The sequence below is a fragment of the Alosa alosa genome, chromosome 21, assembly GCF_017589495.1.
Source record: "Alosa alosa isolate M-15738 ecotype Scorff River chromosome 21, AALO_Geno_1.1, whole genome shotgun sequence".
NCBI lineage: Eukaryota > Metazoa > Chordata > Actinopteri > Clupeiformes > Clupeidae > Alosa > Alosa alosa.
The window spans coordinates 4,536,844-4,548,682 of NC_063209.1; the positions used below are offsets into that span (position 1 = coordinate 4,536,844).

Below are 11,839 nucleotides of genomic sequence, written 5' to 3' on the forward strand. Positions count from 1 at the left end.
AATTCAATAGTTACGAAACAAACTGAAAATGTCTTTACATGAAAAATTGTCTTTAAAATTGACAAACATCATATGGGCAATTTAAGGTACAAGTCAACCGGGACCAGAAAATCATTTCTTTTTCGCCATAGACTGGCCTTTTTGAAAGATAGAGGCAAATGGAAGTGGCGTCACTGGGACTCTCTACTGGAAGTGTAAAATGGGTTTTCTGATGATGCACCATCAATATTAACTCTAGTATTGCGTAGATTAATTTAAATTTATATAGACACTGATAGTAAGCTGTAGTATGTCTGAAGAGCTACTGGCGAAGCAACTTCAGTTGCATGCCTGTTTTAATGTAATCGAGGCATCATTTGTGTTTTCTCTTTAGCAAGGAGAAAATGTGGTAGAAAGAGAAGAGAAAGTGCAAACCGAGGAGGTGAGAGCACTGTATCTATTTCTAAAATCTATTAAGCGTGATGCTAATTAAAAACTTTCAGCCAAAACATCACAATAAAAAACAAACAAGCAAATGACTTGATTCACAGGATTTTGTTTGCATATCATTTAATTGTGGAACATGCACTGGTCTGTGTGCAGAACATTTTACACGAGAAACCTTCAATTAACATTACCAACACAGTTCACAATGATATAATTACTATACCTTGAAATAATATTAAACAATTCAAATGGCCCGTTACTGTGCTGGCAATTGAAAATGATTGCAGAAATACGCCACGCCAACTCCGCCATTCATACAGTGGATTTAGGCAACAGAATAAATTGCTTCAGCCAAATCTGGGTTCTTGATGATGTCCTCACTTGGTAGTGACTCGCTGCCACTGGACAATCGGCAGTTTAGGTCACCCACCCCTGACTCCTGGTCACTGCTGCCAGACAGGTCCAGATCAGACCCTTTGTTGGTGTTCCTTGGCCGGACCAACAGTGCGCCATCTGACCCCCTCTGCTGACCAAAGCTGATGAGAGGAAGTGCACGCATGCTGCCACACAAGTGATCTAGGTCTAGGTCCGACTGAGCCCAGATGTCTGTGCTGCTCACAACCGAATGCCTCTTCATGGAAGTGCCTCGCTCCTTCTCCAACTTTGCAATTTTCTACAGAGAGGTGACCAGCATAAATGAACCATTTATCACCAAACATAACTGTATACCATACTCCAAATAAACACATAGAAATGGCTGGTGGGAAGCTTTTGCCAACCTGTCCATGGAGAATCAGCTCTTCTTCCAATTGTTGGGATTCCTCTCTAATGGCCATCAGGCAATCAAGCACAGACTGGCGTGGGTGAACTCCCTTATCAAAGCGATTGTACAAGCCCCTCCAGAACCTACAGGAAACAAACAAACAGGAATAAATATGTCACTGGCCTGTACAGATAGTCCAACAGAAAACAGGTATGACCAAGCTGGAGTACATGCTCATACATACTTGAAGCAGTAGGGGGCAGTATTTGGCGACAGAACTCCCTGAGACTGGCTGCGGTCTGGCCTGTAGAGGGGATTCATGAATTCGCACTTGTTCTCCCAGAGGTAAGGCCAAATGGAGTGAGTCTTCTGCTGAATTCTACACAAACAAAATTACAGTTACAATACAAACAACAGCAAAAGGAGATTTTTCAAATGTTAATTAAATAATATGATAATTATTCCCAGACTGGCCAACTTCTGTTTTTTGTTTGGGACGACTGGCAATTTGGGGGTCTGTTTTCTCTGACCTCAGTGTATGCTAGTATGAGAGTTTGGTCAAGGACAAGATCCCACCACTACTCACCTTTCATCTCTTCTCTCCTTCTGGCTGTTGCAGATGAAGTTACCATAGTTACTGGCGTAGATGTGATGATGAAGAGAGATGAGGAACCTCTCGTTGTACTCAAAGGCACAGGGGAACTGCTCCATCAGCTGCCACACCACCTCCAGGAACTGGTCAATGACTGGTGCAACTTCTTTGGGATCACCATTGATGTGACTACATCTGTATTGAGAAAAAAACACAGTGAGACTAACATAAGGGCTTATAGTTGTATTCATTACTCATGCCTTAACATTAGAGTAGGCTTTTTGCTATGATGTTAATAGGGTTATTATTATGCATCTGGCTGTAAAGTCAGGGAGAGGAAAACTAGATATGGATTGGTGGTGGCCAGCTTACCAAATCATTTGCAATGCACTGGAATTTGAGAAAGACCATTATGCAAGCAATGTCCTCTATTTCTTCTAAATGGTGTGTGTGTGCGTGTGTGGGGTTTTTTTTCACATGGAAGATTTGCTGTTACTAACACTCACTTAACCCACATTTGTCAGTGGCAGCAGTGTAAGGCACTATGGGGCACAAATGCTGACGCAGCCCAGCCATGTCCAACAATCTGTAATTGCCCTGCAGCAGTCTGTCATGGCGGCATTTCTGTGTATAATGTGCACAAAAGGCTTAAATGTATGGTTTATATTGTGTGCTTACCTGTGGGAAAATTTGTGTCCAAAAGAGACCCAGTCTTTTTCAATCAGCACCTGCATGCAAAAAACTCAGGTCACCTCAGGTACATTTTAATACAGGCAGGGTGAATGGGGTCTCTTTTAAATGAAACCCAGATTCCTTTGACATTGAAAGACAGGAAATGTAATACTTCAAGATCCAGAATTCCGAGACAGTCCTAATCTGTACCGTGAGGTACCTTAAACTATTTCACCTCATTTGTAGTTCACTGTTCTAGGAAGCCAAAAGATGATTCTAAAAAGTGGGTCTTGCTCCAGCAATAATGCTCTCCAGTGGAGATGCCTCTTGGCAAAGGTCCAGCCAGACAGACTAAATCCTTATGATCAAAGCAGCAAGCCCCATAAGCACAGCAAGGAGCCACTCCTGTTATACTCCAGGCCACCACTGTCAATTACACTTGTTCCTTAATTGGACAGTTGGTCAAAATTATGTGTTTTTGCTGAATAGTAGAAACCATTATCAAATGGCGTGTGCTTATATAATAGTTAAGCACTACATTTTTGTACACCTACTGTATAACAGCTAAGGAAATCAAAGTTGATGGATTATCTGAGGGATTCAATTTGAGAACAGCTCATCAGGGAACATCAAAGTGTTTGAGGGGGGACAAAACTTTACAGAACTTTGAGCTTTATGAGTCTGTTATCCTAAGATTGTTATGAGTCTAATGATGTTCTCCTTTAACTTCCAGGATAAGGCCTTAAGACACCACAGATTTAAAAGCTATTTCCACACTTGCACTTTTCACACCAACCTATTGCATCCACAGAAATGCATACTGTTAAGTTTGTGAACACAAACAAGATGGAGACTCGCCCCTTGGCTGCATCATGTTGTGTCATCCCAAACCACATGAAATGTGCGAGTATGAAAATGCCTATCCTGAAACCTGCATTTCCATCATCTCTCTACAGTACATCGGGTTTGCACCAAGCTCCGCAAAATACTCCACAAACTTCTGGGCCCCTTTAAATACTTCAGCATCTTATATGTGCGATCAGAACGGGATCATTTTGAAATACCTCAGGTATTGTGTAACAGCAATATAACACAGGAAATACAAAGGAATAGTGCAACAGACAGACAGATCAACATGAAATTGTACCATGAATCCTTTCAGTGTCCTATAGAAGGGGTCTAGAAGGACACTGGCCACAGAGCACACTTGAGCTGTCCTGTCCCAACCATCTGAACAGTGGACCAGGACACTTACACCTTCCACTGCCACGGCCTGAAACACACACACACACACACACACACATGCATTCATATAGTTAAAAATAAAAAGAGATGAGACCACCCTTGCAGCACACTTAATTAATAGGCGAAATTAATAAGCGATCTAAATGCTAGTTTAAACTCTTACCTTGGCTATGAAGACACCAGCAAGCAGGATAGCTTTAATGTGTTTCAACCACCCCGAATTCTCAAGGCCCAAGAGAAAATCCGCAATGGAAGGAGATTGAAGCTCAGACACTGTGGAACAAATCAGCTCATCTCAGCTTATCTCAAAAGTAATATTTGGTACTGGTCCAGGCAACATTATTATAAAGAAGTGGCCATCTCTTAAAAAATAGAAAGTCTGAGGGGGAGAGGGAGAGAGAGAAGAACGGCAAGAATATTTAGATGATATAAGTGGAAATTCTACCATTTTCCTAAAGTAATTTTAAAGTTAATATACAGTACTGTAACCCTCCCTAAAAGTGGGCAAACTAAATACAACTGTGACAGTATAGTTTGTCTAATAAGGCTGTGAAATGAATGCCACTGACTGCCATAGACTCTGCAGAATGATACCTGTCTTTATCAGTGTGCCTGCTGGCAGCAGCCCAGTTTACAGGTGAACGGGTTCAGTCAACCCTGGGTCTCTGAGCATTTAGCTCCGGTTAATGTCTCAGGGCCTATTGTTCCTGGAAGAACGGGGGAAATAGGGCCCCATATGAAATGAGAGAATGCCACTGCCATTTCTCCCTCTGCGGGATAAGAACTCCCCAGTGCCGATATGGGGCAAGAAGTTATCACAGCTACAGCCACTATTATTTTTTCAAATGTTCAATCACATCCTTCTCACGCCCTCCGACTCTCTTTAGCAGGCAAGGGTACTGAAATGTCCAGTCTACTAAACAAACATAGTCCAGAAATGAGAGCCAGATGGATTCAAAGTCTCCCCCAACTGTACCCCCCGGTTTTACCAAGAAAGGCTCCTATGGTACAAATTTGCTCCTGGTTGTGGAGAGTACGGTGTAATGAATGAAAGCCATAGGTGGTCCACTGTCACGGTATCCTGATCTTACAACAAAGAGGATTATGGGAATTCTTTGGAGGGATTGAAAGAAAACTACCATAAACTGGATTGGACTAGTCCAGTGGTGGTCAGACTCAGGAAAGAAATATGCAAGTGCTGCCAAAGACGTCTGAGAGCTCTTTCTAAAGTCATAATGACAGAATTTTAGTCTCTGGATAACACATAATGAAGAAACATATCAGCTTAAATAAGTGGTAATGTGTTAAATATGAATACCTTCCAGTAGCTTTTGCTGACTGTTTCGCATCACATGGATGTTCTCGATACCCATGAACTGAAACCTGATGTTAGCATAGTTGTCCTCATTCTCATAGCCTTTTCCTGCTGCCCGGTTTGCCATTGCATTCAACTGGAAATACAGTGTTGAATTATTGATTCAGCTTTTTATGCATTTTCTCACACACTGCAGCACCCACATGATGTGCCAAACCTCCTACCAATGTATTTCATACTAGTTTTCCGCTAACAGTGAATTACAATAGTCCAGCTTGGAGATAACCATGGCCTGTACAAGAAGTGGTGTGGAATCTTGTGTCAGATAAGGTCTGATCTTCCTAATGTTGTAAAGGATAAACCGACATGATTTTGCAATTGAGGCTACATGCTCAGAGAAGTTAAGTCGGTCATCAATTATGTTGCCCAGGTTACGTGCTGATCTGGTTGGGGTCAGTGAAGATGAGTGAAGCTGGATGTTAATCTGTTAAGGAATAGCTGTTGGAAACACCAAAAGCTCAGCTACCTGCTTGTGTAGTAAGATCGTTACAACTGATTCAGAATTACATTACATTACATTTAATTTAAGAATGCTGCAGCACGCCTGGTCTTAAATCAGCCATGTAACTAATCTCTACACTGGCTCCCTATAGTGGCCTGAATAAAATTTAAATATCTTACTTTGACCTATAGGACACTGACAGGATCTGCTCCCTGCTATCTTAATTCAATTATCAAAATATATATCCCCAACCGCCCACTGCAGTCTTCTGATGAGCGTCTGTTAATAAATGCTAGGTCAAATTCAAGACTCATTTCCTCAGTGGTTCCTTGTTGGTGGAATGAGTTGTCCAGTGCTCTTCGTTCCTGTGTTAGTTTTGGGTCTTTCAAGAGGGGTCTAAAGGCATATCTGTTCAACATGCACTTAGTTTATTAAACTTTTCTTATGTTATGGTTTGTATATTATAGTATTTATTTAGTTATTTCAGTATAGTATTTCATTAGGCTATTTGATTGAATTGACATTGTTGTTTATTATTAGCCTGGACATTCCAGACCTTGGTAATCTAGAAAGATTAAAGGTCTGGCCACGAATAATGTAATGGCCCACCTCAAGGGGCGGCACCAAGCGTGCATTTGAAAATCTCACTGCACGCAATTGGATAACACAATACGGCCAATGTTTACTGACTGATTCCGGATAACACTGTCATCTGTTTAGCTCGCCTCTGGCCCGCCTATATCAGATACACCAATGTGATTGGCTCCCCACGATACAACTGGCAAAAGTAATGTGCATTATTACTCAATTCAAATTGTGCTCTTGCGAGAACTCTCTTGGCGTTTCCAGGGTAGTTTATCATTGCTATTCTCCTTAACCTAGTTTTACTAACTTTGTAAATTATTTACTGTTAAATTTTGTATTGTTGTTATTTGTATGTCGCTTTGGACAAAAGCGTCTGCTAAATACCATAACCATAGTTCCTACCTTTCACTCAAATAAATTATCAAAAATGGGTAAAAAGCCTTGTACTTGTTTGTCCACACCATTGTATTTCATTTGTATAGTCATTTTATTTTCAATAACAGGTGTGGGAGAGGAGAGATTCTTGAGATTTGATTTAAGGCTAAGGGAGATTACCTTTGGTCTTGTGTCCACCACGTACATGAACTGGCTGCCAGGGTTGGACTTCATGATGGCCTCCAGCATCTGCTCATCCTCCAGGCAGCGGGCACTGAAGCCCGACAGCGGCTGGCTACTGCGGCAGAGGGCAGCCTGGTGAGACAGTCAAAACATTACTATTAGTGCATTCGTTAGAGGACAGTTACAGTACCCACAACACTACATGATCGCGTACATTGTACAGTATAATTAATTTAGTTAAGCTAAATGAACTTCTAAACTGGCTCTATATTTAGTTACCAATAAATCTATGTCATGGAAAAAATACGGAATGTAAAATCCCTAGCCAGAACTAAAACAGAAGCAATGAATAAATAAACCTGAATAAATAAACCTAAAAAAAGTTTTATTTCCATTATGGACCCCACCGGTCATAAATACAGACACTCCTAACAAACCCCTGAACACACTGCGTTCTTTGCAAACTGGGCTTCGCTTCATGGGAATATGACCTTGGTCACATATAACAAAGTAACGAGTGTGATATGACAAAAAATAAAATCTGGTCAGATAGCATATACTGTATGCATTAGGCATTTTGTGCAGGCCAAGACTGAAGTGGGTCACGCCACCCAGAGTTGTCTGTGGGGTCAAGCGCATATATTCGGTATATTATACTGGTCTGTGTCAGGGTGCAAAGAAAACACTGGAGGACTGAGGGGGCCAAGGGGCCTCCGCTTGTGAAGAGAAAACGGTGCCAGAGACCATCCCACGCGGAGCTGGATGCCTTGAGGAGCCTGACCTCGCATTCACTCTGTCCAGTCCACTAAGTCAACTCTCACTGAGGCCCAGGGCATTATCCTTTGGTCAATTTGGCCACCCGGGAATCAAAGCATGGTGGCCAAAATCATTTTGACATATTATCAAGACACAAAGCCCCAGGAGAGTGTTTAAAATGAGGAGTCTTGCACAGCACTACAAGCACTAGAAGACGCAGAAGTCGCAGCATGGCACACACGCATTAAAGAGGGTGTACATATTTTGCTGTGACACTTGTAACACTTCCTTATCGTGCTTTGTAATATCATCATGTGCTGTACTGTGTCTGTGGAGACTCTTCTGTCAATGTCTGTTTGACCTATCCTTGTTCAGGAATCTAACCCTTTTATCATTCCCAATTCCTCAGAAGGACTGGAATAATCTCTGCAGACTTGTCAGATTTTCCAAATACTCTGGAAGTCCCTGTAAGGAGGGACGCTGTGGACACTGCAGTTCAACTCACATGGGTTTCTTTGCAGTAGTAGGAAAGCGTGGGAAAACGACCTCTGCTTCGAAACTTTGAGCTCCCAACGATAACTGGTAGGGTGGCTGATTTGGGCACATAGAGGTCAGCTGGATAAGTTTCACACACCTGAAAATAAAAGAGAGGAGGTCATGAGGTTGCCAAAACACACAGAATACACTTACTACAGCATTAGGGCTGACCCACGTATAAGAATGTATTCATGTGGACAGGAACATCTTTATGAAGTCCTAGTTGGACTTGCTGCATTAGATTATACTTTCCTAATAAGGACCTCTTCAATATTCTTTACCTGCATGATTTGTTGCAGCCTTGCAATAACTAGTTTAACAACACCACTAGATAAGATGACTAAATGAGATATACACACTCTATTAGGTTCCTGTACCTCCCTGTCAAACCTACAAAAATGTTACTAACTAAGCTATAAAGCTTGGTACACAAACATGTACTAACTCTGTAATCTTGATTAGTGGAGGTGGTTTGCCATAGTTGATTAGGAATTTTCATTCGATGGTAATCAGCTTTGGCATCTATAAAGTTCCACTTGCAGGTGCTTTCATCTTTGTCTGACTTGGGGTTGTAGGAGAAACAGTAGAGGTCTTCATATCGCTCTGTTAAACAGGAACATTCACAGAAATGACAGCGTTGTTAAACACATCACCAAGCATTGAGGAAAACTGAGTGGCATATACAAGTCCTAATACTTGACCATACTAAAAAACACATATCTGACCAAACTGGGTTCACCTGGTTGAGAGAGGCGTAAGAGGGACATGTGCACTTCATGGCAGTCTGTCTCCTGGGGGATGATGAGCTGAAGGACCTGAAAGTTCTTGCAGTGAACCCGTAGTGGGTGACCACTGTCCATGGGGGGCTGCCTCTCCACCAGACACACTAAACTGTGCAAGATCTACAAATGCCATGCAGATCATGGAAGAGGTCAAATCAACACAGAGGTGGTATGAATTGAATATCACATTTGAAAATATACCTTCCGGTGTGTCCATGCAGATTTATGTAAACTTGTCTTGCACGTCTAACAATATAATTTCCAACAAGAACAAATCGGCTAGAGATGCAGCTATGTGTTATAAGTACATTTTGAACAACAAAAATGTACATCCTGCTACTCACCCATGTTTCTTTACGAAGCCCTGATGCATCCTCAGTAAGAACACTGTGTGTTCTTGTTAACTGCAATGTACCAGATAAAGGTTTCCTGCAAAACGCTTTGTCCGCAAGGAAAATGTTAAAGATCTGAAATACAAAATAATATGACATTAAGTAATTATAGTAATTAAAATGTAACAACAGCAATATTATTACAAACCCAGACAAATAGCATGCAGAATACCGATGTTAAAACATATGTGTGGAGTAGATAGACAACTAGAGATGCCAAAGGCCATGGCTGCATATCGCTCACTTTAGCCAGGCCCTTATGAGTCATATGTTGAAATATGAATAGCTGATTTCAGAGTCAGTCCCAGGCATTTTCATTCTAATATGTCTTGACTGGAAAGCCAACTAGCTTAAATAATAATAATAATAATAATAATAATAAACTATACCTTTGCACCCCAGCATTCCTAGTTTTTGAGAGGAGAGCCATTCAAATATTTTTCATTAGACTGGATGATCACTCATTACTTAGGCCACTAGCCCAACAATTCCAAACCACTAATGCTGTTCATAGGTTTGGCAGAGCAGGCTAGAATTGGACTGCCATCTTATTGTAATAAAAGTTTCCTCCAACAGTGTCATGTGACATTTGTGTGATGTAAAACTACCAAAATAATGAATGGACACATACCTTCTAGTGAACAACAAACTGCATTACAGGCATCTTCCTCAATACTGTATAAATACATACCATTCCTTGTACAATTAAATAACACTGAATGAAAAAGAGGAGGCAAATCCATATTATGGAGATTGTTTTTAAAAGAGAGTACTTATTAACAACAGAGACATGACTACATGGCCTATGAACATGTTGATGAGGAACGACTCCAGCTTTAGCTCCACTCAACCGCTTTGCAGTAGCTGATGATTTCTTCACTGAGACAGCTTTGTCAGGCTACATCAGTCAATGGGCCTATATAGTTCGCACTAATAAATGCATATAAACGACCGCTGTAAAAATACTAGGCCCTGAATAAAAGTAAACGTAAAATGTTGGAATTACGAAGATCAACGCAGCCCAAATGTAACACCCCCGGCGCCAACACCCCATTTCTGCATGTAGCCTAATATGCTACAACTGTTGGATAACGGTAGCCTTTAACGTTAATCATTAAGACTTTAACTGTCAGAGAACGACTATGCCCTGTCAAGGTTTGCTTTCCGTTTTCCATTCTTCGTTATAAATAAACACACAACCGCACTAGCGCTTTTGGCTAAATGTGGAGAGACTGTACCCCCTCTATTTGCATCAGAATAAAGGTGATAGGCTCCTAAAGGACAGTGCATGTAGCCTACAACATATATTTCATTCAGGGAAGTTGCACTTAAAGCCAGGTTATGATTTGTCATTTGTAGTAGCCTCGTTACCTTTGGCATGTGTTCCATCACTGACCAATTTGTCTGAAGGTGCAGGCTACAATGAAAAAATTAACTAGAAACACTACAAAGAAACAATATTGTCCAAAGTAAATTATACATTTAATAAAACGTCATGTTTCTCAAAAATATTAGGAAATCACAAAGAAAATGCAGGATCTGTTTATATCAGGTGTTGCGGACATGGATCCTCCCTACTTCTGATGGTGAATCATCCTCATCCTTTGGATGCGGCTAGTTGAATTTCCTTGGTCCTAATGCCAGTCGTGTTTCGTGCCATTAGGACCATTCGTCCACGAATTGACACTTTAAGCGGAGATGGGCTATTGTACACTCTCTTGAGGTTATGAATTATCCATTGTTACTGTCCACAAGTAACAGGCCTTTATTTCCATGCGTCATGTCGAACTTTCCATGAGTTTAAGATAAACTATTCTCCCATATCCCCAACTATCAGTAGCCTAGACTATCTCACATTTTCTATAAAATGAAATAAAAATTAAAATGAAATAAAATAGTAGGTTATTGTTTGCTATCAGTTTCAGAATGCAATAAAATTAACATTTATATATGTCAGTGCATGTTGGCCTAACATAGGCCCAGTGATGCCAGTAACGCGTTAGTCTATTTTGACCACTTTTTTCGGTAAGGAGTAGCCTAATCTAACGCGCTACTATTTACAAACCAGTAATCAGATTAAAAATACTTATCTAAGTTACTGTGCGTTACTATTTTTGTCATTTTCCTTAGTAAAAAGATATATTCTTTGCTTTCTTTCTTGGGGATTAATGACATGTAGGCTATGCTATGCAAACGTAAACAACAATGGAGGGAGAGAGAGAGATGCACATTTCATCAGTCATTACTTTGAGTTTGTCAGCTAAACATGACAACATTAAGGTACATTGTACATTCTGTACTGGCGACAAGTTCAAATCCCGTGTGCATATGAGTTTAACCCGCACAAAACGGAGAGGGAGAGAGAGAGGAGTGGTGCGTTTGTGCCTGAAGCGCATCCAAGACAGAGAGCATCCTGGTCTGTTTTGCTAAATCAACCAATCAGTTTTCAGTGTAAGTGTGCTTATATCTCTTTTCTCCCAAACTTAATTAATCAGTTCAGTCAGTGTATCTAGGAACAGGAGCGTCATGGCAGCGTCAGCGCCCCTCAAAAAGGAAGATTTAAGACCCATTTCACATCAGACTACACAAAAGTGTACCCAATTGTCTCATAAGATTAAAACATAATGATAGTCTTGCACACTGCTGCACTGTTTGTAACAGCGACTTTAGCATTGCTCACAGCGGGTTAAATGATTGCAAAAGACTTGTTGAGG

At 40.9% G+C, this 11,839-nt stretch overlaps 1 protein-coding gene across 2 annotated transcripts; it reads right to left on the bottom strand.

Moving 5' to 3' along the window:
* Nucleotides 1-532: 532 nt before the first annotated feature.
* Nucleotides 533-10,731, bottom strand: mtmr7a (myotubularin related protein 7a). Of its 2 annotated transcripts, XM_048232218.1 has the most exons (14): nt 10,497-10,731; nt 9,078-9,200; nt 8,691-8,853; nt 8,397-8,554; nt 7,920-8,048; nt 6,656-6,790; nt 5,017-5,149; nt 3,862-3,971; nt 3,601-3,726; nt 2,460-2,509; nt 1,776-1,976; nt 1,434-1,568; nt 1,206-1,332; nt 533-1,099 (listed from the first exon to the last, which is right to left on the bottom strand). In XM_048232218.1, the coding sequence occupies exons 1-14, from the start codon at nt 10,512-10,514 to the stop codon at nt 752-754; spliced, it is 1,956 nt and encodes a 651-aa protein (XP_048088175.1). In that variant the 5' UTR covers nt 10,515-10,731; the 3' UTR covers nt 533-751. The 2 variants fall into 2 exon arrangements, with proteins under 2 accessions (XP_048088175.1, XP_048088174.1); XM_048232217.1 differs by having other exon boundaries at nt 9,078-10,731.
* Between the last annotated feature and the right edge of the window lie 1,108 nt (nt 10,732-11,839).

Excerpts from the sequence above, each read along its gene's own strand:
- mtmr7a (XM_048232217.1), bottom strand. The coding sequence starts at position 9,224 with ATGTCATATTATTTTGTATTTCAGATCTTTAACATTTTCCTTGCGGAC. Across the intron at positions 8,854-9,077 it reads GGCTTCGTAAAGAAACATGG|ATCTTGCACAGTTTAGTGTG; the intron begins GTGAGTAGCAGG and ends TGGCATTTGTAG. Across the intron at positions 2,510-3,600 it reads GGACACTGAAAGGATTCATG|GTGCTGATTGAAAAAGACTG; the intron begins GTACAATTTCAT and ends TTTTGCATGCAG.